Here is a 25639-nt window from a genome sequence, read left to right as displayed (position 1 = left end):
TAATATAATTTCATCTGCTGCTGCCAGAATGAAAGAAATAAATGTTTTAAAAATAAAGTTCAATCTTATCTCTAAGTTTTGAGCTGACTCTTGTCTTGTCTATTATTTCTACAACACCTAAATCTTTCAAGACCTTTTCACTGCAAAATAAACCATCTAAATGCACGGGTCACACAATGCGGTTTTGCCAGAACCTGCACATAGGCAACTAGGCGCGTTAAAATCCTTCTTTTCTAAAGTAAAACAAAGCCTCATAAAAATAATTTGGGATCGATATAACATAAATAGGTTTACAGAGTGATTTTATGACTGTGAAAATTAATTGAGCATTTTTTTTACAGATAATTACGCACAAGCTTTTTAGTGGCCGAGAACTGGGCCAAGGTGGCCGAGAACTGGGCCCACAAATGGAGCTTTTATTTTTATTATTGCTCGGGCAAATTAATTTTTGACCGGTCGATAGCTTTACACCAAAAAGATGAATAATGTAGCTAGCTCTGGGAGAAATTTCAAGTTCCTGCGGTTCTTCTGAGGTAAGAAATACAAGTTTACGTCAAAAGTGGCCGAGAACTGGGCCCCATACTGTACTTTGCCCCGTAAGCTTTTTTCTCTGTCCTTCCGCCGAAGCAAAAAAACACAACCTGATTACACATTAACCCAAAAGTCGACCAAGTGTGCCTGAAACGATTTCCTGTCAAAACTAAAATGAAAACCATTGCGGTATGCGTCATCCGTAGCGGTTTTGTAGCAACCCCAAGCTATCCCCGTCTTTTTGGCCGACAGGAGACTATGCTCTAGGACGACCAAAGGGTAAACTATAAATCGGCCACGCCCGATTAATAAGCTCAGTCTTTAGCAACTGAAAGCGTTTCTGAATCGTCACAAATAAGCAACACTTTTTCTTGTACGTTTAGATTCATTATGATATAGTGTATACACTGTAAAGTTAAAAATGCGGTGTCAAGGTATAGAAAAAGCTGCGAATTAATAGAGAAAACGTACTGATCGAGGCCGCCCTTGTGTGGTATCCACTGACAAAAACTGGTAAAACGGAATAGCAAGAATGATCAATGACCGTGATGCTTATAACTCCTGGCTGCTGTACCGCGATCTGCTTCTTTTTCTCCGACAGAAATTCTGGCAGTAAGTATTGTGGAGAACATTCTCGTTCCCAGAGCCGCTTGTCCATCTCAGACGGCGAAGCCTGTGCACAAGAAACAAGTGGCTCTGGGGACACATGATTTCATTGGCTAGATTTGAACAAAGGGAGTTTCAAACTTAGCCAATCAAGTCAACCGTTTCAAACTATCGTAGAACAAAGGGATTTTAATACGGGTCATTTGATTGATTACTTCTTTTTTTTAAATTTGGGCAATCAAATTATGTGTCCCCAGAGACACTTGTTTCTCGTGCACAGGCTTCGCCGGCTAAAAACGACAAGTGGCTCTTGGAACGAGAATGCTGAGCACAGGGATCAGGGGACTAGGACCAGTCTTCAGCTTTCCTAGTGCGAGTCGCGATCTCGGCCGTGGGCGCGAGCCGCGATACGGGTCGCGAGGTGAAAGGGGATGCTGTGATTTCATGTCGCCTCCCGTCCCACAGAAAGATTGACACGTGAAAGCGTGACATCTTTGTAACGCAACTCTACTGTCAACCATCAAGTCACACAAATGTCATAGCAAATCCAAATAAACAGTGGAGTGAGTATTTATATTAACAGAGGATTTTTTGGCGAAAATTACGCCAGATCCACTTCGATAATTTTGAATTCACACCTATATGAGAAATATAAATTAAGAAATGAGAGACTAGTAAAAAAGGAAGTTAAAATAGGAAAACTTTGATTGTTTCTTGTACTGAAAAAACGCATCAACTAAATTATCATAATAAAGATAGTCTAGCTACTTGCTCATGCCGTTTTTTCTCGTTTTTCTATAGAGTAAACATAATTTCCGACATAAAAATATTCATTTATCGCCAAGTTGTTTCATTGTAAGCACAACTTTTACAAAGGAGAGGAAGCTAAAATGTTTCGCTTGCTTTTTGTGTTAATTTTGGTTTTTATCTTGCGTTCTTTTGCAAGCACTCAGAACCAATCGACTAAAAAGGTAATTTGAAAGTTGACCTCTAAAAAGTTGAAGGGCATTTATTACAACTGGAAACTTTTGGCAATTTTACATTGCGCGCTTTGCAAAAAATGTTCGATTTGCTCTTGAAGCTCCGACATTATCGATATTAATGCAACAGGGTTAATTTTTTTAGGCTTCTGTAAACGGGGCACAGCAAAACCAGTGTGGAAAGACGTCCTTAAAAGAATGCTGCTACTGCCGCGACGGTGAGAGCGGGAAATATTGCTTTCAGAATCCTGTATTATTCAGTTGCTTTGAATCACGCTTTTCTTGGGTATGAATTTTTAGCTAATTTGAGCATTTTTACTTTTTTTTTTTTTCAGGTAGAGACGGTCGGGATGGCAAAGATGGTATCAGAAATAAAAATTTCAATATTGACAACAGTGGAATTTTGTCAGAAGTCGAAAAATAATTTTCGTTCAGTTTCGATAAGTTAGGCAACTGAAGCAGTTAATTTTTAGTCCGAGTTCTAGCAAGCTGTTCGTTTCAGTTTTCGATCGAAGAATCTTTAATAAATCATTTGTTGAAAGCTGCTCAAAAAATTGTTAGTCAGTTAAAGCAGGCGAAGACTCCAGGTTTTCTCTACTTTTTTCTGCTAGTATGCTTGCGTTGTTCATAATTATAAAAGGAAAAAGAACTAAACAATCTTCTTTCTTTTGTCTTGATCCAAGGAAAGGATGGCCGTGACCCCGGGGGGGGGGGTACTTGACCTAAGTTTAGGTATAGGGGTGCCGCTGGAGGTTTGAAACCCTGACCCTGTTTAGGACAATAAAAACTTAAAATGCCTACCCTGTGTAGGACAACACCCCCTATTCTAAGACCCTATTTAGGACAAAGGACAACATCAACAATCATTTACGCTTTATGGTGATTGCGTCCCATACGCGATGTTTGAAGCATTGAAATGCAAAAACGCCTATCCCCGGGCGCCTATCCGGCCGAATAAAATAATGCTTTTTATTGAAGCGAAAGCGAAAACAATGTAAATACATGGACGACAGTCTTGCAGCCATACCCTGTCTAGGACAGCTTCAGGCCCTGTTTAGGACAGAGGAGCTTGAAATTATATACCCTGTTCAGGACCGGAGGAGTCAAAAACCATACCCTATCCAGCGGCACGTCCCCGTATAGGCCATATAGGGGAGTGCCCCCCCCGGGGCCGTGACGGACGCGACGGGAGAAACGGAGTGAAGGTTGGTAAAAAAAACTGAATGTTGTTAATTTAAAGATGGAGAATTAAAAAAGATTCTAAATGATCAAAAATTTTGTGGACCTTATTCTCCACGGACAAATATCTTAATTTCTTGAAGAAATCTGTAGAATTGAATCGCAGTGCAAGTGATAATTTTTTTCTCTATTTTAGGGAGAAAAAGGAAAGCCAGGAATTTTGCAAGGAAACGGAGGAATAAACGGTACAAAGGTTGGTGAATCTCTTGCATTTTATCAGTTGTTGTAAAAGTTTAATTTTTTGTTCCATGAAATTATTAAGGTACGGAAAGGACGGCATTTTCTTTAATTTTAGGGACAAAAAGGTAAACAAGGATTGAATGGAAATGACGGAATAAACGGTACAAAGGTTGGTACACAATGTTGGTTTTGGATGAGTTGAATCTTTCTATCATATGAAATGATTCTGTTATCGCAAAATTACCATTTCTTTGTTTTAGGGAGAGAAAGGCCAGCAAGGATTAAGAGGAAATGACGGGATAAACGGTACAAAGGTTGGTACACAATGTTGGTTTTGGATGAGTTGAATCTTTCTATTATATGAAATGATTCTGTTATCGCAAAATTACCATTTCTTTGTTTTAGGGAGAGAAAGGCCAGCAAGGATTAAGAGGAAATGACGGGATAAACGGTACAAAGGTTGGTACAGGATGTTGTTTTTGGTTTGAGTTGAATTAAAAACTTTATAATATAAGAAATGATTCAACTATCGCAGAATTACCTTTTATTTCTTTTAGGGGGAGAAAGGCCCGCGAGGATTAAGAGGAAATGACGGGATAAATGGCGCAAAGGTTGGTAAATCTCTGCATTACAGAACGGCAAAACCTGTTAGTGTCAAATTGAAATTTTGACTTTGTAGGAGATGGAGTTAAAAGCTCGTTGTTTCATTTTTTATTCAGGGCCAAAAAGGCGAAGCTGGTTCATCTGCCAAACCGCCACGTGGTGCAATCAAGTTTACTGACACCGCTGAGAAATGTGCACACCGTATCGCCGGCACCGTTCGTTACAGTACCTCCCAGAAGGCCTTACAACTCTGCGATGGCCGCGTTTGGTTGCCAATGCTGACTGCTGGGAAGGGTCACGTGGCCTCTAACCCAGGCCGTCACTGTAGGGATGTTTTGAACTCAGGTGACTTTAAAATGGAGCAACAACGAAATTTGAAAACAAGATGAGTGTTGTTTTTGCCATCGGGAGCTACATTCTCGTCCCCATAGCCCTTTCGTTTCTCTTAGCCGACTGGGCCTTGGCACGAGGAAACGAAGGGCTCTGGGGATACAGGATTTCCAGTCCTAGATTCTAGGACTTCCGGTCTTCATGTATGCAGTCATGACGTTTCAGAAGAATGTATGAGAGAGTCGTTTGGTTTTCGACTTCCGTTTAGGAATTCTTTGTTCCAAACAGCCAGTCAAAAAATTCGAATTAATTCAAAAATCCTATGTCCCCAGAGCCCTTCGTTTTCTCGTGCCAAGCCGGCTAAGAGAAACGAAAGGGCTATGGGGACGAGAATGCGGGAGCTACCGAACACAAACCAAAATAATCCCATTTCATATTTATTTATTATTTATTTCTTTATATTCAAAATTGCACTAAAACAGTCGCCAGCCATAATAGATGAAGTTTTCTTCTAATCAAAATTTCTTTCATTTCAGGTCAGAGTCGTGGCAGTGGACTTTACTGGATCGACCCAAACGGTGGCTCAGCAGATGACTCGTTCCAAGCTTTTTGCGACATGAAAACTGAGCGTGGAGGTTGGACCCTAGTCGCCACAAAGGTCTCTTCAAGCTTCCCATTCATTAAACCTAGTTTCTCAACATTGGCCGCTAAAACTAAGTACGCAGATGCCGCGAGTCATATCCACCCTGACATGGGGGACTGGAAAGAAGTTATGTTCCGGTTTGCTGACGTCAACACCATCCGGGTCATTTACAACAGGAAAGCAGGCGCACCACAAAACGACAAAACAGAGTTCGAAAAGTTCTTAATGGGAAAATCTGCTTCGTTGACAAAGAACGTGTATGGGTTTTACAAGTACAGCCCAGCGGATCATAACAAGAAAAGTCCCGCTGTGGGATTTGGTACAATATCCAGATTGGCTATTTATTCAAGCAGCGGGATTTCGGAATATCACGCAGACTCTGACAAGTGGCTTGACATGTGGAAGAACGGCCCCGACCCCACAAATAACTACGTCACTTCTGACGACAGCAAGGCGCGTGGCACCAAGTGTATCGCGGGCTACTGTTATCTGAACAAACCAATCTGGGTGATGGTGCGATAAAAACAAACTGAAAACTAAACCCAAGTCGAGTAAAAAAAGGTGTTGGGGTTGAGATAAGTGAGAAGAACAAGCTTGGTCAATTTAAAGGATGCTTTAACTCTGTAGCCGGATGAAATAAAACTGTTTCAACAGTTACTTGTTTGTTGTTTTTATCTTTCCACTTATTTCCATGGTTCTTATAACACTTCGAGTCGCGTTTGGCGGTCGCTACTAGTTTTGGAAGATCGCCACCATAGCGAAAGCCCTTTCGAATTTGCTAAAGACAGTGAAATTTTATCTCGTACTTTTTTTTAAAAAAAAAAAAGATCCCTATTTTTCAGGGGCCGTTACTATCAGAGCTATGCAAGGCTTCCTTTGAGTTTGAAAGTTCTCCTTTTTAACATTCGAGTTACCTTGACCATCAATTTGGAGATAAGCGTCTAATGGGCAAAATAGTTTTATTTTTATTGCAATTTGGTTTTATAAATCAAAAAGATTAGTTCAGTTTCTAGCAACTAAAAACGTTTTTGAATCGTCACAAGTAAGCAACACTTTCTCTTGTAAGTTTAGTTTCATTATGATATAGTGTATACAAAGTTAAGTTAAAGATGCGGTGTCAAGGTGTAGAGAAAACTGTGAAATGTAAAAACGTACAAAGGCCACATTTGTGTGGTAACTACTGACAACAACTGGTAAAACGGAATGGCAAGAATGATCAATGACAGTGATGCCGCGAACGCTTTCTTGCCGGAGTGGCAAAAAAAATATTGTTTTATTTTTAATCAATGAGAGGCGCAGTGGCCTAATGGTTAGTGTACATGTGCCGGACTCCTGATCGAGTGGTCCAGGTTCGAGCCCTGGCCGGGAACATTGCGTTGTGTTGTGCCTTTTTCAAACCAGGTGTATAAATGGGTACCGGCTGCATAATGCTGGGAGGTACCATGCGATGGACTAGCATCCCATTCAGAGGGGAATAGAAATATTCCAGCCGGTTAATGCTACAGAAACCGCGATAAGCTCCGGTAAGTATGGACTACTTTGGCTCGAGGCTTCTCTCAGTTTTCTTCTCTTTTTCTTCTCTTTTTCTGCCCTCTTTTTCTTTTTTTTTTCTCTCTTTTCTTTTTCTTCTTTTTTTTCTTTCTCACTTTTGTCTGGCTGTTCCCTTGTAAGATAATAACTCCTGGCTGCTGTACCGCGATCTGCTTCTTCTTTTCTTTTTGACTGGAATTCTGGCAGAAAGGATTGCGGAGAACATATACTCGTCCCCAGAGCCGCTTGTCCCTCTCAGCCGGCTGAGCCTGAGCACGAGAAACAAGTAGCTCTGGGGACACATGATTTGATTGGCTAGATTTTAACAAAAAGAAATTCCAACCTAGCCAATCAAGTCAACCGTTTCAAACTATCGTAGAACAAAGGGATTTTAATACGGGTCATTAATACGCGGGTAATACGCGATTCGGGTCGCGAGGTGAAAGGGGATGCTGATTGACACGTGAAAGCGTGACATCTTTGTAACACAACTCTATTGTCAACCTTCAAGTCACACAAATGTCATAGCAAATCCAAATAAACAGTGGAGTGAGTACTTTTCTTTGCACACGTTTCTATTGACTCTGTATTCTCAGAGGATTTATTTTGTCTAAAATTACGCCAGATCCGCTTTGATTATTATAAATTCACACCCATATGAGAAATATAAATTACGAAATGAGAGACTAGTAAAAAAGAAGTTAAAATAGGAAAACTTTGATTGTTTTCTTGTACTGAAACAACTCATCAACTAAATTATCATAATAAAGACAGTCTAGCTACTTGCTCATGCCGTTTTTTCTCGTTTTTCTATAGAGTAAACATAATTTCCGACATAAAAATATTCATTTATCGCAAAGTTCTTTCATTGTAAGCACAACTTTAACAAAGGAAAGGAAGTTAAAATGTTTCGCTTGTTTTTTGTGATAACTTTGGTTTTTATCTTGTGTTCTTTTGCAAGCACTCAGAACCAATCGACTAAAAAGGTAATTTGAAAGTTGACCTCTGAAAAGTTGAAGGGCATTTGTTACAACTGGAAACTTTTGCCAATTTTACATTGCCGCGCGCTTTCTAAGAAATGTTCAGTTTGCTCTTAGATCTACGACATTCTCGATATTTATGCAACAGGAGTTTATTTTTCAGGCTTCTGTAAACGGGACACAGCAAAACCAATGTGGAAAGACGTCCTTAAAAGAATGCTGCTACTGCCGCGACGGTGAGAGCGTGAAATATTGCTTTCATAATCCGGTGTTATTCAGTTGCTTTGAATCACGCTTTTCTTGGGTATGAATTTTTGGCTAATTTGAGCATTTTTACTTTTTATTTTCAGGTAGAGACGGCCGGGATGGCAAAGACGGTATCAGAAATAAAAATTTCAACATTGACAACAGTGGAATTTTGTCAGAAGTCGAAAAATAATTTTCGTTCAGTTTCGATAAGTTAGGCAACTCAAAGCAGTTATTTTTTAGTCTGAGTTCTAGCAAGCTGTTCGTTTTAGTTTTCGATCGAAGAAACTTTAAAATTGTACTGAAGTCAGTTAAAGCAGGCAAAAAATCCACTTTTTCTCTACTTACAAAAGTAAGTAAGTAAGTAAAAGGAGAAAGAACTAAACGATCTTCTTTCTTTTGTCTTGATCCAAGGGAAGGATGGCCGGGACGGACGCGACGGGAGAAACGGAGTAAAGGTAAATGAAAAAAAAAAGATTGTTGTTAATAAAGGAAAGTAGAAAGATGGAGATCTTGATCAACCGGAACAATTTGTGGTATTAGAGCTTTCTGTTTATCGACAATGATCTTAATTTCTTGAAGAAATCTGTAGAATTGAATCGCAGTACAAGTGATGACTCTTTTTCTTTATTTTAGGGAGAAAATGGAGAGCCAGGAGTTTTGCAAGGAAACGGAGGAATGATCGGTGCAAAGGTTGGTGAATCCCTTGTATTTTTATTTGTTGTCAAAGTTTGATTTTCTGTTTCAATAAATGATTTAGTTATGGAAAGGACGGTATTTTCTTTAATTTTAGGGACAAAAAGGTGAACAAGGATTGAACGGAAACGACGGAATAAACGGTTCGAAGGTTGGTACACAATGTTGTTTTTGATTTGAGTTGAAACTTTATATTACGTGTAATGTTTGAGGTATCGCAAAATTACTTTTTTACTGTCTTAGGGGGAGAAAGGCCAGCAAGGATTAAGAGGAAATGACGGGTTAAATGGTACAAAGGTTGGTGAATCTCTACATTACATGCAGAACGACTACTTCAGTTTATCAAATTGCCATTTTGACTTTGTAGGATTGAGCTAAAAGCTCGTTGTTTTCTTTATTGCAGGGGGACAAAGGGGAGCAAGGTTTACCAGGAAATGGCGGAATAAACGGCACAAAAGTTAGTTTAGAGTGTTCTCTTTATTGTGTGTTATTTTACTTTTTAATTATTACTGTAATGCGCTTTTATACATGAGACCCTGGCAAGGACATGTGAGAGCAACCTCGTCCCACGTATGACATTAAAAAATTGATTGATTGATTGATTGATTGATGGTCAATCAATGATTGATTAATGTAAAAGTTCAATTTTTATGTCCTTCTATGTAAAAGTGAAGTGATTCCGTCTATAAAATTATCAAAAAAGTATTTTTTTTTTCTGTGTAGGGCGTCAAAGGCGAGCAAGGAATTCGAGGAAGTGACGGGATCAACGGAACAAAGGTTGGTGAATCTTTTGTTATTATTTTCCAAACAATGACCTAGTTATTGCAAGATAAGCTTAAGTATTTTTTCTTTCAGGGTAGGGTGTCTTAAGCCAGTAGTTTTGCAATACTCTAAAAAAATTGGGTTGAAATCTCCATTTACAAGTGGCATACATGAAATTCACTGATCACCAGGCTTACCCTGATTACTGTTATTAAACAAATTATTTTTTTTTCAGGGCCAAAAAGGAGAAAGTGGTTTGGCAGGAAAATCTCCACAAGGAGCAATCAAGTTTAGTGACACCGCTGAGAACTGTTCACTGCATACCGCTGGCACTGTCCGTTACAATACTTCCCAGAATGCCTTGCAACTTTGTAATGGACGCGCATGGTTGCCATTAGTGACTGCTTGGAAAGGTCACGTGGCCAATAACCCAGGCCATCACTGTTTGGATATTTTAAATTCCGGTAAGATGTAATAGGAGCAACGATGAATTAAGAAAGTTGATCACGCACCAAAATATGGTACTACTGAGAATATTTATTCATTTTAGATGAATTTTGTTTTCGGTCAAATGTGTTCAAGAGACGAAATAAGTGAAAAAAGCATCTCGGCTGGTCTAGGTTTTTTTTTTTTTAATCAGAATTCAATTTTCCATACCTTCAGTCCAGAGTCGCAGCAATAAAATAAGATCACGCGCCTTTTAAATCGCGCTCAAACACACACCAAACAATGTGACTAATGTAATTATTTATTCATTTTAGATGGATTTTATATAACTTAATTTGTTCAAAAATTCCAATAAAATTAAAATAAATTAAAAATAAAATTAAAATAAATTAAAAATTAAATTAAAAAACTTGATATGTTAAAGAGACGAAATAAGTAAAAAAAAAAAATCCCGGTCAGTCTATTTTTTTATCTTTTCAATCAGAATTTCATTTTTCATTCGTTCAGGTCAGAGTCGTGGCAGCGGACTTTACTGGATCGATCCAAACGGTGGCTCAACAGATGACTCGTTCCAGGCTTTTTGTGACATGGAAACCGAGCGTGGAGGTTGGACTCTAGTTGCCACAAAGGTATCCCCAACCTTTCTTTTCATCAAAACTGGATTCTCTACATTGGCCGCCAAAACTAAGTACGCAGATGCCGCTAGTCATATCCACCCTGCCATGGGGGACTGGGAAGAAGTCATGTTCCGGTTTGCTGACGTCGACACCATCCGGGCTATCTACAGCAGGACGGCAGGCGCACCACAAAACAACAAAAGAGAGTTCGACGAGTTCTTAATGGGAAAATCTGCCTCGTTGATGAAGGACGTTTATGGGTTTTACAAGTACAGCCCAGCCGTTCATAACAAGAGAAGTCCTGCTGTGGGGTTCGTCACAATATCCAGATTACACTTTTTTACAACCCGTGGGATTTCTGAAGCCTACGCTGGAACTGACAAATGGATTGACATGTGGAACGGCGGAGGCGATGGCCCCGACGGCTCAAACAACTACGTCACTTCCGACGACAGCAAAGCTCGTGGAAGGAAGTGTATCGCGGGCTACTGTTATCTGAACAAACCAATCTGGGTGATGGTGCGATAGAAACAAACTGAAAAGTTTGCCTAAGGTGCTGTGCGGTTATATAAAAATAAGGTGTTGGGATTTATAGGAAACTGTGATATGATAAGCGAGAAGAGCAAGCTTGGATGCATTATCTCTGTAACCGGATAAAATAAAACTGTTTCAACAGTTACTTGTTTTTTCTTTTTATCTTCCCATCTGATCAAGATGTATCTGTTACTTCCATTGTTTTTCAGAACACTTCAAGTCGCGTTTAGGGGTCGCTACTAGTTTTGGAGGGTCGCCACCGTAGCGAAAGCCCTTCCGGATTTGCTAAAGACAGTGAAATTTATTCCCGTACTCTTTAAAGATTGCTTCTTTCCGGGGGCCGTTACTAGCAGAGCTATACAACGCTTCTTTTGAGAGTTTTTCTAGTTCTATTTTTTTTATTTGGGTTGCCTTAACCATCATTTTGGAGATAAGCGTCTAATCGGCAAAATCGTTTTATTTTTTGTTGCAATTTGGTTTCATAAAGATAAGCCCAGATTTTAGCAACTAAAAACGTTTTTGAATAGTATCAAATCAGCAACCCTTTTTCTTGTAACTTTCGTTTACCAAAGTTTACCATTCAGAAAGTTTAGTTTCATTATGACATAGTGTATACAATGTCAAAGTATAGAGAAAACTGTGAAATGATAGAAAAAACGAACAGAGGCCGCCTTTGTGTGGTATCCACTGACAAGAACTGGAAAAACAGAACAGCAAGAATGATCAATGTCAGTGATGCTAACGCTTTCTTACTGGGCAAAAAAAAAAACTATAGTTTTAACTGTACAGGGATCAGCTTCTTCTTTACCTTTTGGCTGGAATTCCAGCCGAAAGTATCTTTCAGAAGCGGAGAACAGGAATCGGTGGACTAGGACAAGGCTTGTGCTTTTGTAATGCGAGTTGCGATCTGCCGGCCCGCGGGCGAGATTCGCGATTCGGGTCGCAAAAAAAAAAAAAAAAAAAAAAAAAAGAATGATCAATGTCAGTGATGCAAACGCTTTCTCGCTGGCAAAAAAAAAATATTATTTAATTTTTAATCAATGATTGGTTGTTCCCTAATATAACTCCTGGCTGCTGTTCCGCGGTGACTGCTTCTTCTCCTCTACATATTCTCGTCCCTAGAGCCACTTGTCCCACTCAACCGGCTGAGCCTGTGGCTCTGGGGACACATGATTTGATTGGCTAGATTTTAACAAAGGGAGTTTCATACCTAGCCAATTAAGAAAACCGTTTCAAACTCTCGTAGAACGAAGGGATTTTAAATAAGTTCATTTGATTGACTTCTTCTTTTTTAAAAATCCAACCAATCAAACCATGTGCCTCCAGAGACACTTGTTTCTCGTGCACAGGCTTCGCCTGCTAAGAGGGACCCCGGGGGGATACTCCCTATAATGCCCTATACGGGGAGGCTCGGCCCGAAAGGGGTACCTTTTTCAGGCTTCAGGTATATGAAAGGGTAAGAATTTCACAAGTTTAGGTATACGAAAGGGTGTGGAAATCTGACATTTAAGTTTTTTCAAACGGCCTTTAATTAAAATATTTCGAACAGATGCAATTTATGGCTGTATTATTCCATGTAAATGACAAGAAAACGTCATGTTCTAAGTTTATACCGTGTCTTTCAGGTATATGAAAGGGGTACCTTTTTCAGTAAAAGGTATACGAAAGGGGTACAATTTCTTTCAAAATGGTATATAAAAGGGTAAGGGGTGAGAGCACGGGGCGGAGCCTCCCCGTACAAAACTTTTTTGGGTAACCCCCCCCCCCCCCCCAAGCGGCTCTGGGAACGAGAATGCTGAGCACAGGGATCGGGGGACTAGGCTAATCTTCAGCTTTTGCAGTGCGAGTCGCGATCTCGGCCGTGGGCGCGATACGGGTCGCGAGGTGAAAGGGGATGCTGATCCTGTGCCGCCTCCCGTCCCACAGGAAGATTGACACGTGTAAGCGTGACATCTTTGTAACGCAACTCTATTGTCAACCATCAAGTCACACAAATGTCATAGCAAATCCAAATAAACCGTGGAGTGAGTATTTTTATTTACACACGTTTCTATTGACTCTTTGTCGAAAATTACACCAGATCCGCTTTGATTGTTTGAAATTTACACTCATATGAGAAATATAAATTAAGAAATCAGAAAGACTAGTTAAAAAAAGTTTTAGGAAAACTCTGTTCGTGTTTTGTACTGAAACAACTTACCAACTAAATTATCATAATAAAGACAGTCTAACTACTTGCTCATGCCGTTTTTTCTCGTTTTTCTATAGAGTAAACATAATTCCCGGCTTAAAAATATTAATATATCGCCAAGTTCTTTCATTGAAAGCAAAACTTTAAGAAAGGAAAGGAAGCTAAAATGTTTCGCTTGCTTTTTGTGATAACTTTGGTTTTTATCTTGCGTTCTTTTGCAAGTACACAGAACCAATCGACTAAAAAGGTAATTTGAAAGTTGACCCCCGAAAAGTTGAAGGGCAAATATTCTTTGTGGACGATTTGGCCTTACCACTGGAAACTGTTGGCAATTTTACATTGCCGCGCGCTTTGTAAGAAATGTTCACTCTGCTCTTAGATCTATAACATTCTCGATATTGATGCATTAGGGTTTATTTTCCAGGCTTCTGTAAACGGGACACAGCAAAACCAATGTGGAAAAACGTCCTTAAAAGAATGCTGCTACTGCCGCGACGGTGAGAACGAAAAATATTGCTTTCAGTTCGGTGTTGTTCAGTTGTTTTGAATCACGCTTTTCTTGAGTATAAATTTATAGCTAATTTGAGCATTTTTACTTTTTATTTTCAGGTAGAGACGGTCGGGATGGCAAAGACGGTATCAGAAATAACAGTGAAATTTTGTCAGAAGTCGAAAAACAATTTTCGTTCAGTTTCGATAAGTTAGGCAACTGATGCATCAATTATTTTTAGTCCGAGTTATAGCAAGCTGTTCGTTTCAGTTTTCGATCGAAGAAATTTTATAATTGTCACTTTTTTTCTACTTACCTCTGTTAGTATGCTTGCGCTGTTTCCGAATTTCAAAATGAGAAAAAACTTAACTATCTCCTTTCTTTTCTCTTGATCCAAGGAAAAGATGGCCGGGACGGACGCGACGGATTGAAGGTTGGTAAAAAAAAATTAATTGTTGTTAATAAAGAAAAGAGAGAGATAGAGAATGAAAAAGATCTTGATTAAACGGAACATTTTGTGGTATTAGAGCTTTCTGATCATCAACAATGATCTTATTTTCTTGAAGAAACTGTAGAATTGAATCGCAGTGCAAGTGATAATTCTTTTTCTCTATTTTAGGGAGAAAAAGGAAAGCCAGGAATTTTTCAAGGAAACGGAGGAATAATCGGTACAAAGGTTGGTGAATCTCTTGTATTTTATTTGTTGTCAAAGTTCGATTTCTGTTTCAATAAATGATTCAATTATTGAAAGGACGGTATTTTTTTTATTTTAGGAACAAAAAGGTGAACAAGGATTGAATGGAAATGACGGAATAAACGGTACAAAGGTTGGTACAAAATGTTGGTTTTAGATTGAGTGGAAACTTTATATTATATGAAATGATTCTGTTATCGCAAAGTTACCTTTTCATTGTTTTAGGGAGAGAAAGGCCAGCAAGGATTAAGAGGAAATGACGGGATAAATGGTACAAAGGTTGGTGCACAATGTTGTTCTTACATAAAAAGATTTAGCTGTCGCAAAATCTCCTTTTTTTTTTGTTCTAGGGGGGAGAAAGGCCAGCAAGGATTAAGAGGCAATAACGGGATAAATGGTACAAAGGTTGGTGAATCTCTACATTACAAAACGGCGATTTCAGTTTATCAAATTGCCATTTTGACTTTGTAGGATTGAGCTAAAAGCTCGTTGTTTTCGTTATAGCAGGGGGAGAAAGGGGAGCAAGGTTTAACAGGAAATGACGGAATAAACGGCACAAAAGTTAGTTTAGAGTGTTCTCTTTATTGTATATTATTTTACTTTTTAATTATTACTGTAATGCGCTTTTATACATGAGACCCTGGCAGGGACATGTGAGAGCAACCTCGTCCCACGTATGACATTAAAAAATTGATTGATTGATTGATTGATTGATTGATTGATTGATTGATTGATTGATTGTCAATCAATGATTGATTATTGTAAAAGTTCAATTTTTATGTCCTTCTATGTAAAAGTGAAGTGATTCCGTCTATAAAATTATCAAAAAAGTATTTTTTTTCTGTGTAGGGCGTCAAAGGCGAGCAAGGAATTCGAGGAAGTGACGGGATCAACGGAACAAAGGTTAGTGAATCTTTTGTTATTATTTTCCAAACAATGACCTAGTTATTGCAAGATAAGCTTAAGTATTTTTCCTTTCAGGGTAGGGTGTCTTTACCCTTAAGCCAGGAAAAGATGCGTTGTTTTGAATTACTCTAAAAAATTGGGTTGAAATTTACAAGTGGCATACATGAAGTTCACTGATCATCAGGCTTACCCTGATAACTGTAATTAAACAAATTATTATTTTTTTTCAGGGCCAAAAAGGAGAACTTGGTTTGCCCGGAAAATCTCCACAAGGAGCAATCAAGTTTAGTGACACCGCTGAGAACTGTTCACTGCATACCGCTGGCACTGTCCGTTACAATACTTCCCAGAATGCCTTGCAACTTTGTAATGGACGCGCATGGTTGCCATTAGTGACTGCTTTGAGAGGTCACGTGGCTAATAACCCAGGCCGTCACTGTTTGGAAATTTTAAATTCCGGTAAGATTAAATAGGAGCAACGATGAATTAAGAAAGTTGATTACGGCCTTTTTAAATCGAGCTCAAACACACTGAGATTATTTATTCATTTGAGATGAATTTTGTTTTCGGTCAAATGTGTTCAAGAGACGAAATAAGTCAAAAAAGCATCTCGGCTGGTCTAGGTTTTTTTTTTCAATCAGAAATTAATTTTCCATACCTTCAGTCCAGAGTCGCAGCAATAAAATAAGATCACGCGCCTTTTAAATCGCGCTCAAACACACACCAAATAATGTGACTAATGAGATTATTTATTCATTTTAGATGGATTTTATTAACTTAATATGTTCAAAACTTAAAATTAAATTAAAATAAATAAAAAATAAAATTAAAAAAAACTCAATATGTTCAAGAGACGACATAAGTAAAAAAAGGCATCCCGGCCACTCTATTTTTTCTTTTCAATCAGAATTTCATTTTCCTTTCACTCAGGTCAGAGTCGTGGTAGCGGACTTTACTGGATCGATCCAAACGGTGGCTCAACAGATGACTCGTTCCAAGCTTTCTGCGACATGGACACTGAGCATGGAGGTTGGACCCTAGTTGCCACAAAGGTCTCCCCAAGCTTCCTTTTCATCAAAACTGGATTCTCAACATTGGCTGCAAAAACTAAGGACGTAGATGCCGCGAGTCATATCCACCCTGACATGGGGGACTGGGAAGAAGTCATGTTCCGATTTAGCGATGTTAATACCATCCGGGTTATTTACAACAGGAAGGCAGGCGCACCACAAAACGACAAAACAGAGTTCGAAGAATTCTTAATGGGAAAATCTGCTTCGAATTTCCGGAGAGTGTACGGGTTTTATAAGTACAGCCCAGCAGAAAATAACCAAAGAAGTCCCGCTAATAGTTTTTCCACAATAGGCACTTTGATTTTTTATTCAAACTATGGGATTACGGAAACCCACGGTGGCACCGACAAGTGGCTTAACATGTGGTATCATCCTGACAGCTCAAACAACTACGTCACTTCCGACGACAGCAAGGCGCGTGGCACCAAGTGTATCGCGGGCTACTGTTATCTGAACAAACCAATCTGGGTGATGGTGCGATAGAAACAAACTGAAAACTAAGCCATATAATAATAAGGTGTTGGGGATTAGAGCAAACTGTCGTATGATAAGTGAGAAGTGGAAGATTGCTCAATGTATTAAAACGATACTCTCTTACTCTGTAACCGGATGAAATAAAACTGTTTCAACAGTTACTTGTTTAAAAGGGGTTTAAAAAGGGGTTGTTTGTTGTTTTCATCTTCCCATCTGGTTAAGATGTATCTGTTATTTCCACCTCAAGTCGCGTTTGGCGGTCGCTACTAGTTTTGGAGGGTCGCCACTGTATCGAAAGCTCTTCCGGATTTGCAAAAGACAATGAATTTTTATCCCGTATTTTTAAAAGTCGCTACTTTCCGGGTACCGTATCTTTCAGAGCTATACAAGGCTTATTTTGATTTTGAAAGTTCTGTTCATGTTGTTATTTTTTCATTGAGTCGTTTTGGCCATCATTGTGGAGACTACCGTCTAATTGGGAAAATCGTCTTATTTTTGTGTTGCAATTTGGTTTCATATCAGATTAGCTCAGTTTTTAGCAACTAAAAACGTTTTATAGTCGTCACAAATAAGCAACACTTAATTTCTGTTGTAAGTTTAATTTTAATATGATTTATGGTGCCAAACTATAGAGCAAACAGTGAAATGATAGAAAAAAGACTTTTTATCATTGATAATAACCTCTGACTGCTGTACAGCGATCTGCTTCTTCTTTACTTTTTGGCTGGAATTCCAGCCGAAAGTATTGTTTAAAAGCGGAGAACGGGGATCGGGGGACTAGGACCAGGCTTCTGATTTTGCCGCGCGAGTGTTGCGGGAGTGGCGATCTGGGCCGCGAAGAAAAAAAGGGGCCGCTCGCGAGTCGCCTTCCGTCCCACAGCTACAGAAAGATTGATACGTGAAAGTGTGACATCTTTGTAACGCAACTCTGTTGTCAACCATCAAGTCACACAAATGTCATAGCAAATCCAAATAAACTGTGGAGTGAGTATTTTTATTTGCACACGTTTTTATTGACTCTGTATTCTCAGAGGATTTATTTGTCGAAAATTACATCAGATCCGCGTCCATTATTTTAAATTCACAACCATATGAGAAATATAAATCAAGAAATGAAAAAAATTGGTAAAAAGAGGTTAATATCGTTTTTTGTACTGAAACGACTCATCAATTAAATTATCATAATAAAGAAAGTCTAGCTACTTGCTCATGCCATTTTCTCTCGTTTGACTAGAGTAAACGTAATCCCCAACTTAAAAAATAATTTATCGCTAAGTTCTTTCATTGTAAGTACAACCTTGACAAAGGAAAGGAAGTTAAAATGTTTCGCTTGTTTTTTGTGATAACTTTGGTTTTTATCTTGCGTTCTTTTGCAAGTACACAGAACCAATCGATAAAGGTAATTTGAAAGTTGACCCCCGAAAAGTTGAAGGGCATTTATTCTTTGTGGACGATTTGGCATTACAACCAGAAACTCTTGGCAATTTTACATTGCCGCGCGGTTGTAAGAAATGTTCAATTTGCTCTCAGAGCTCCGACATTATCGAAATTGATGCAACAAGGTTTATTTTTCAGGCTTCTGTAAACGGGACACAGCAAAACCAATGTGGAAAAACGTCCTTAAAAGAATGCTGCTACTGCCGCGACGGTGAGAACGAAAAATATTGCTTTCAGTTCGGTGTTGTTCAGTTGCTTTGAATCACGCTTTTCTTGACTATGAATTTTTAGCTAATTTGAGCATTTTTACTTTTTATTTTCAGGTAGAGACGGTCGGGATGGCAAAGACGGTATCAGAAATAAAAGTGAAATTTTGTCAGAAGTCGAAAAACAATTTTCGTTCAGTTTCGATAAGTTAGGCAACTGATGCATCAATTATTTTTTAGTCCGAGTTATAGCAAGCTGTTCGTTTCAGTTTTCGATCGAAGAAATTTTATAATTGTCACTTTTTTTCTACTTACCTCTGTTAGTATGCTTGCGCTGTTTCCGAATTTCAAAATGAGAAAAAACTTAACTATCTCCTTTCTTTTCTCTTGATCCAAGGAAATGATGGCCGGGACAGACGCGACGGATTGAAGGTTGGTAAAAAAAAAATAATTGTTGTTAATAAAGAAAAGAGAGAGATAGAGAATGAAAAAGTTCTTGATTAAACGGAACATTTTGTGGTATTAGAGCTTTCTGATCATCAACAATGATCTTATTTTCTTGAAGAAATCTGTAGAATTGAATCGCAGTGCAAGTGATAATTCTTTTTCTCTATTTTAGGGAGAAAAAGGAAAGCCAGGAATTTTTCAAGGAAACGGAGGAATAATCGGTACAAAGGTTGGTGAATCTCTTGTATTTTTATTTGTTGTCAAAGTTCGAATTTCTGTTTTAATAAATGATTCAGTTGTGGAGAGGACGGTATTTATTTATTTATTTTTGATTTTAGGGACAAAAAGGTGAACAAGGACTGAATGGAAATAACGGAATAAACTGTACAAAGGTTGGTACTCAATGTTGTTTTGGGGTTGAGATGAACTTTATTTTATATGAAATGATTCAGGTATCGTAGAATTACTGTTTTCATTGTTTTAGGGGCAGAAAGGCCAGCAAGGATTTAGAGGAAATGACGGGATAAATGGTACAAAGGTTGGTGAATCTCTACATTACAGAACGACGATTTCAGTTTATCAAATTGCCATTTTGACTTTGTAGGATTGAGCTAAAAGCTCGTTGTTTTCTTTATTGCAGGGGGACAAAGGCGAGCAAGGTTTAACAGGAAATGACGGAATAAACGGCACAAAAGTTAGTTTAGAGTGTTCTCTTAATTGTGTGTTATTTTACATTTTAATTATTACTGTAATGCGCTTTTATACATGAGACCCTGGCAGGGACATGTGTGAGCAACCTCGTCCCACGTATGGCATTAATAAATTGATTGATTGATTGTCAATCAATGATTATTTATTGTAAAAGTTCATTTTTTATGTCCTTCTATGTAAAGCTAAAGTGATTCCGTCTATAAAATTATCAAAAAAGTATTTTTTCTGTATAGGGTGTCAAAGGCGAGCAAGGAATTCGAGGAGATGACGGGATCAACGGTACAAAGGTTGGTGTATCTTTCGTTATTATATTCCAAGCAATGATCTAGTTATTGCAAGATACGCTTAAGTATATTTCCTCTTAGGGTGTCTTAACTCTGAAGCCAGGAAAAGATGCGCAGTTTAGCAATGCTCTAAAAAAATTGGGTTGCGTTCTCCATTTACAAGAGGCATACATGAAATTCACTGTTCACCAGGCTTGCCCTAGTCAACAAACATAAATAAGTTTACTTGTTTACCTCCACAAGTTTTACGCAGCTCAAGAAAAGGAAATATTAAAAAAAGCAACCGTTTTGCCATTTACTTTCTGGAGCCCACCTTGTTATTTATTGTTTATGTACTCATTTATTTAGTTTTTTTTTGTTGGTTGTTTTCTTTTTTCAGGGCCAAAAAGGAGAACGTGGTTTACCCGGAAAATCTCCACAGGGACCAATCAAGTTTAGTGACTCCACTGAGAACTGCACACAGCAGACCGCTGGCACCGTCCGTTACAATACTTCCGTTACAATATGTCGCGAGTCATATCCACCCTGCCATGGGAGACTGGGAAGAAATTCTGTTCCGGTTTGCTGACGTCAACACCATCCGGGTCATTTACAACAGGAAGGCGGGAGCACCACAAAAACAAAAAAAAGATTTCGAGAAGTTCTTGATGGGGACACCTGGTTCGATGTACAGGAACGTGTATGGGTTTTACAAGTACAGCCCAGCAGATAATAACAAGAGAAGTCCTGCTAAAGGTTTTGCCACCATAAGCAATTTGGTTCTCTATTCCATCCATGGGATCTCGGAAACCCACAGTGGCACAGACAAGTGGCTTGACATGTGGAGTGGTGCTGACCGCTCTGGAAACAACTACGTCACTGCGGACAGCAACAGTGCGCTTGGTACCAAGTGTATCGCGGGCTACTGTTATTTGAACAAACCAATCTGGGTGATGGTGCGATAGAAACAAACTTTGGATGAAAATTAAGCACTTAAGATGCTGACAAGTTAAAATAAGGTGTAAGGGAATATAGCAAACTGTGTAACGATATAGAAACCTTTCCTGAAATAAGTGCATGGCGGGCGCTCACTATAATGTACCTGCATATTTAACACGAGGTCATGTAACATTTGAAAAGCAAAATTGTTAAAGTTAAGGGATCCTTAAAATTTGTAACTGGAAAAAATAAAAACTTGTTCAGCAGTTTTTCATCACACTCTCCGTGCTTTTTTCATAAAGGCCGGTAGTTTTCCTGACTATAATCTTAACAAAAGACCTTCTGCTAACAACAGCTTTAGTTGTTGTCTAATCACTCTGCAGAGGTCAGAGGTATAGAGAAAGCTGTGAAATGAGAAAACGTATAGAAGCCGCCCTTTAGTATCTACTGACAAGAAGTGATAAAAGGGAATAACAAGAATGATCAACGTTAGTGATGCGAACGCTTTCTAACTGGGCAAAAGAAAACTATATCATTGATAATAACCCCTGGCTGCTGGGGGACTAAGACCAGGCTTGTGCTTTTGTCGCGCGAGTCGCGATCTCAGCCGCCGACGCGAATCCCGATCCTGGCCGCGAGGAGAAAGGGGAAGCTTGCGTGTCGCCTTCAGTTCCACAGAGAGATTGAAACGTGAAAGCGTCTGCCTCCTCCACAGGCTTTTCCAAGGCCGATTGAGCGCGGATTCTGATAGTCGCGAGTGGGAGGATTGGGAGCGAGCGCGAAGCGCGAGAGGTGGGTGATGTCTCCCTTCGCCCCTGCTTTCCTCAATTATTAACTAGCATTTCTCCCAACGATCGCGAGCGACTGGGGACGAGGCAGTGAAAGCGTGACATCTTTGTAACGCAGCTCTATTGTCAACCATCTAGTCACACAAATGCCGTAGCAAATCCAAATAAACCTTGGAGTAAGTATTTTTATTTGCCCACGTTTTTATTGACTCTCACAGGATTTATTTGTCCTAAATTTCGCCAGATCCGCTTCGATTATTTTAAATTCACACCCATAATAAAAATTCACACCCATATTAAAAATATCAATAAAGAAATGAAAAAGACTAGTTAAAAGAAGTTTTAGGAAAACTCTGATCGTTTTTGTACTAAAACAACTCATCAACTAAATTATCATAATAAAGACAGTCTAGCTACTTGCTCATGCCGTTTTTTCTCGTTTGACTATAGAGTAAACATAATTTCCGACATAAAAATATTCATTTATCGCCAAGTTCTTTCATTGTAAGCAAAACTTTGACAAAGGAGAGGAAGCTAAAATGTTTCGCTTGCTTTTTGTGTTAATTTTGGTTTTTATCTTGCGTTCTTTTGCAAGCACTCAGAACCAGTCGACTAAAAAGGTAATTTGAAAGTTGACCTCTGAAAAGTTGAAGGGCATTTATTACAACTGGAAACTTTTGGCAATTTTACATTGCGCGCTTTGCAAAAAATGTTCGATTTGCTCTTGAAGCTCCGACATTATCGATATTAATGCAACAGGGTTAATTTTTTTAGGCTTCTGTAAACGGGGCACAGCAAAACCAGTGTGGAAAGACGTCCTTAAAAGAATGCTGCTACTGCCGCGACGGTGAGAGCGGGAAATATTGCTTTCAGAATCCTGTATTATTCAGTTGCTTTGAATCACGCTTTTCTTGGGTATGAATTTTTAGCTAATTTGAGCATTTTTACTTTTTGTTTTCAGGTAGAGACGGTCGGGATGGCAAAGATGGTATCAGAAATAAAAATTTCAATATTGACAACAGTGGAATTTTGTCAGAAGTCGTAAAATAATTTTCGTTCAGTTTCGATAAGTTAGGCAACTGAAGCAGTTAATTTTTAGTCCGAGTTCTAGCAAGCTGTTCGTTTCAGTTTTCGATCGAAGAATCTTTAATAAATCATTTGTTGAAAGCTGCTCAAAAAATTGTTAGTCAGTTAAAGCAGGCGAAGACTCCTGGTTTTCTCTACTTTTTTCTGCTAGTATGCTTGCGTTGTTCATAATTATAAAAGGAAAAAGAACTAAACAATCTTCTTTCCTTTTGTCTTGATCCAAGGAAAGGATGGCCGTGACGGACGCGACGGGAGAAACGGAGTGAAGGTTGGTAAAAAAAAAACTGAATGTTGTTAATTTAAAGATGGAGAATTAAAAAAGATTCTAAATGATCAGAAATTTTGTGGACCTTATTCTCCACGGACAAATATCTTAATTTCTTGAAGAAATCTGTAGAATTGAATCGCAGTGCAAGTGATAATTTTTTTCTCTATTTTAGGGAGAAAAAGGAAAGCCAGGAATTTTGCAAGGAAACGGAGGAATAAACGGTACAAAGGTTGGTGAATCTCTTGCATTTTATCAGTTGTTGTAAAAGTTTAATTTTTTGTTCCATGAAATTATTAAGGTACGGAAAGGACGGCATTTTCTTTAATTTTAGGGACAAAAAGGTAAACAAGGATTGAATGGAAATGACGGAATAAACGGTACAAAGGTTGGTACACAATGTTGGTTTTGGATGAGTTGAATCTTTCTATCATATGAAATGATTCTGTTATCGCAAAATTACCATTTCTTTGTTTTAGGGAGAGAAAGGCCAGCAAGGATTAAGAGGAAATGACGGGATAAACGGTACAAAGGTTGGTACAGGATGTTGTTTTTGGTTTGAGTTGAATTAAAAACTTTATAATATAAGAAATGATTCAACTATCGCAGAATTACCTTTTATTTCTTTTAGGGGGAGAAAGGCCAGCGAGGATTAAGAGGAAATGACGGGATAAATGGCGCAAAGGTTGGTAAATCTCTGCATTACAGAACGGCAATGCCTGTTAGTGTCAAATTAAATTTGACTTTGTAGGAGATGGAGTTAAAAGCTCGTTGTTTCATTTTTTATTCAGGGCCAAAAAGGCGAAGCTGGTTCATCTGCCAAACCGCCACGTGGTGCAATCAAGTTTACTGACACCGCTGAGAAATGTGCACTCCGTATCGCCGGCACCGTTCGTTACAGTACCTCCCAGAAGGCCTTACAACTCTGCGATGGCCGCGTTTGGTTGCCAGTGCTGACTGCTGGGAAAGGTCACGTGGCTAATAATCCAGGCCGCCACTGTTTGGATGTTTTGAACTCAGGTGACTTGGTCAACGAAGTTTTAAAACAAGATGAGTGTTGTTTCTGCCGTCGGGAGCTAGCGAACACAAACCAAAATAATCTCATTTAATATTTATCAATTATCTATTTATTTATATATCTTCAAAATTGCACTAAAACATGTTTGTGAGGGGATAAAGCACAAAGTCGCCAGCCATAATAGATGAAGTTTTCTTAAAATCAAAATTTCTTTTATTTCAGGTCAGAGTCGTGGCAGTGGACTTTACTGGATCGATCCAAACGGCGGCTCAGCAGATGACTCGTTCCAAGCTTTTTGCGACATGGACACTGAGCGTGGAGGCTGGACCCTAGTTGCCACAAAGGTCTCTTCAAGCTTCCCATTCATTAAACCTAGTTTCTCAACACTGGCAGCGAAAGCTAAGCACGCAGATGCTGCGAGTCATATCCACCCTGACATGGGGGACTGGAAAGAAGTTATGTTCCGGTTTGCTGACGTCAACACCATCCGGGTCATTTACAACAGGAAGGCAGGTGCACCACAAAACGGAAAAACGCAGTTCGAGACGTTCTTAATGGGAAAATCACTTCATCCGAAGTCTAAGGACGTGTATGGATTTTACAAGTATAGCCCAGCGGATCATAACAAGAAACTCCTGCTGTTGGTTTTGCCAGAATATCCAGATTGGCACTCGATTCAGACTATGGCATCTCGGAATGGCATTATGGTACTGACAAGTGGATTGACATGTGGACTGGTCTTGATGACAGACCCAATTACGTCACTTCCGACGACAGTAGGGCAGTTGGAAACAAGTGTATCGCGGGCTACTGTTATCTGAACAAACCAATCTGGGTGATGGTGCGATAGAAACAAACTTTAGTTTAAAACTTAGCAAAGACGCTGTCAGGTTAAAATAAGGTGTAAGGGGATCAAAATGTGTAACGATATAGCAAACTTAAGGAAAAAATAATGAAATATTTGAAGAAAACTGTTAAATTTAAGGGATCCTTAACTTTTGTATCTGGAAAAAATAAAAACTTGTTCAGCTGTTTTTCATCACGCTCTCCGTGCTTTTTTTGCGTTAGGACTAGACAAGTTTTCCTTAATAAAATTTTAACAAAAGACCGTTTTAGTTAACGTTTTAACAACAGTTTGAGGTGTTGTCTAATCAATCAGCTATAAAAGGAGAAGGTGCTTTTAAATAAACCAGAGGGACATCTTGTCTGAATAAATGCCGATAGTGAACAGCTTAGAAATACTGGTGATCAATTTAAACTTACAGTAAAGCTAGAGTACAACACAGACAACAACAGCAACTTTACTTGCACCCTTAATGAAATGAAATTTAAAATTAAAAGAAGAATAAAAATAAAGAACTTGGACATAATCAATAAGGAAATATCTTCGAGTACTGAACATATCATCTGTGGGAGGCGCGGTGGCCTAATGGTTAGCGCGCTCGACTCCCAGTCGAACGGCCCGGGTTCGAGTCCTGGCTGGGGCGCTGCGTTGTGTTCTTAGGCAAGACACTTTACTCTCACAGTGCCTCTCTCCACCCAGGTGTATAAATGGGTACCGGCGAATTTACTGCATCCCATCCAGGGGGGGATTAGCAATGCTCCTAGTCGCTTTTAAGCGTAGCATTAAAATGCTACGGAAACCGGGATAAGCTCCGGCTGTATGGGCCTCATGGCTCGGAGACAGACTTTACCTTTTACTGAACATATTATCTAGTATTTCTAAG

General features: G+C 39.0%; 5 protein-coding genes and 1 pseudogene across 8 annotated transcripts in view; all 6 read left to right on the top strand.

Moving 5' to 3' along the window:
* Window positions 1-10951, top strand: part of LOC144642787 (uncharacterized) — a 74094-nt gene extending 63143 nt beyond the window's left edge. The window contains exons 1-11 of one of the 2 annotated variants that reach the window (XM_078501860.1): window positions 7529-7628; window positions 7786-7858; window positions 7973-7999; window positions 8283-8326; window positions 8505-8561; window positions 8662-8715; window positions 8808-8861; window positions 8968-9021; window positions 9288-9341; window positions 9562-9790; window positions 10281-10951. In XM_078501860.1, the coding sequence (XP_078357986.1) occupies window positions 7548-7628; window positions 7786-7858; window positions 7973-7999; window positions 8283-8326; window positions 8505-8561; window positions 8662-8715; window positions 8808-8861; window positions 8968-9021; window positions 9288-9341; window positions 9562-9790; window positions 10281-10918 (1365 nt within the window). In that variant the 5' untranslated portion in view covers window positions 7529-7547 and the 3' untranslated portion in view covers window positions 10919-10951. Of the gene's footprint in view, window positions 1-7528; window positions 7629-7785; window positions 7859-7972; window positions 8000-8282; window positions 8327-8504; window positions 8562-8661; window positions 8716-8807; window positions 8862-8967; window positions 9022-9287; window positions 9342-9561; window positions 9791-10280 lie in introns of those variants that run through there. The other variant, XM_078501859.1, reaches the window with a different exon arrangement.
* LOC144642793 (uncharacterized) overlaps window positions 1-11043 on the top strand; it is a 59427-nt gene extending 48384 nt beyond the window's left edge. Inside the window, exon 12 of the mRNA XM_078501872.1 lies at window positions 10970-11043. The gene's annotated coding sequence lies outside the window, so the exon portion shown is untranslated. The remainder of the gene's footprint in view (window positions 1-10969) is intronic.
* On the top strand, window positions 1999-5738 carry LOC144642849 (uncharacterized). The gene is made up of 11 exons (XM_078501948.1): window positions 1999-2108; window positions 2263-2335; window positions 2453-2479; window positions 3270-3322; window positions 3493-3549; window positions 3652-3705; window positions 3797-3850; window positions 3942-3995; window positions 4094-4147; window positions 4256-4484; window positions 5006-5738. Exons 1-11 carry the CDS (start codon window positions 2028-2030, stop codon window positions 5632-5634), a joined length of 1365 nt encoding a protein of 454 aa, XP_078358074.1. The 5' UTR covers window positions 1999-2027; the 3' UTR covers window positions 5635-5738.
* A 2195-nt stretch (window positions 11044-13238) lies between the features above and the next one.
* On the top strand, window positions 13239-16883 carry LOC144642848 (uncharacterized). 2 transcript variants are annotated; one of them, XM_078501947.1, is made up of 9 exons: window positions 13239-13362; window positions 13540-13612; window positions 13725-13751; window positions 14004-14038; window positions 14525-14704; window positions 14807-14860; window positions 15149-15202; window positions 15436-15664; window positions 16136-16883. In XM_078501947.1, the coding sequence occupies exons 1-9, from the start codon at window positions 13282-13284 to the stop codon at window positions 16759-16761; spliced, it is 1359 nt and encodes a 452-aa protein (XP_078358073.1). In that variant the 5' UTR covers window positions 13239-13281; the 3' UTR covers window positions 16762-16883. The 2 variants fall into 2 exon arrangements, 1 of the variants encoding a protein (XP_078358073.1); XR_013568795.1 differs by lacking the exons at window positions 13239-13362; window positions 13540-13612; window positions 13725-13751; ... (3 more) ...; window positions 15436-15664; window positions 16136-16883 and adding exons at window positions 14137-14281; window positions 14379-14432 and having other exon boundaries at window positions 14525-14560.
* A 1644-nt stretch (window positions 16884-18527) lies between these two features.
* Window positions 18528-20405, top strand: LOC144640820 (uncharacterized). Its single transcript, XM_078499895.1, has 6 exons — window positions 18528-18539; window positions 19015-19071; window positions 19181-19234; window positions 19327-19380; window positions 19483-19536; window positions 20217-20405. The coding sequence occupies exons 1-6, from the start codon at window positions 18528-18530 to the stop codon at window positions 20403-20405; spliced, it is 420 nt and encodes a 139-aa protein (XP_078356021.1).
* A 1648-nt stretch (window positions 20406-22053) lies between these two features.
* On the top strand, window positions 22054-25011 carry LOC144642796 (uncharacterized; annotated as a pseudogene). Its single transcript, XR_013568783.1, has 10 exons — window positions 22054-22163; window positions 22318-22390; window positions 22505-22531; window positions 22854-22897; window positions 23070-23126; window positions 23229-23282; window positions 23374-23427; window positions 23526-23579; window positions 23686-23914; window positions 24135-25011. The product of XR_013568783.1 is annotated as an uncharacterized LOC144642796 (transcript).
* The last annotated feature ends 628 nt before the right edge of the window (window positions 25012-25639 follow it).

Source organism: Oculina patagonica, chromosome 2, assembly GCF_052425735.1.
Source record: "Oculina patagonica isolate OP01 chromosome 2, crgOcupat, whole genome shotgun sequence".
NCBI lineage: Eukaryota > Metazoa > Cnidaria > Anthozoa > Scleractinia > Oculinidae > Oculina > Oculina patagonica.
Note: the sequence above shows the minus strand (reverse complement) of the source record. Positions and strands in the feature narration are given on the sequence as shown.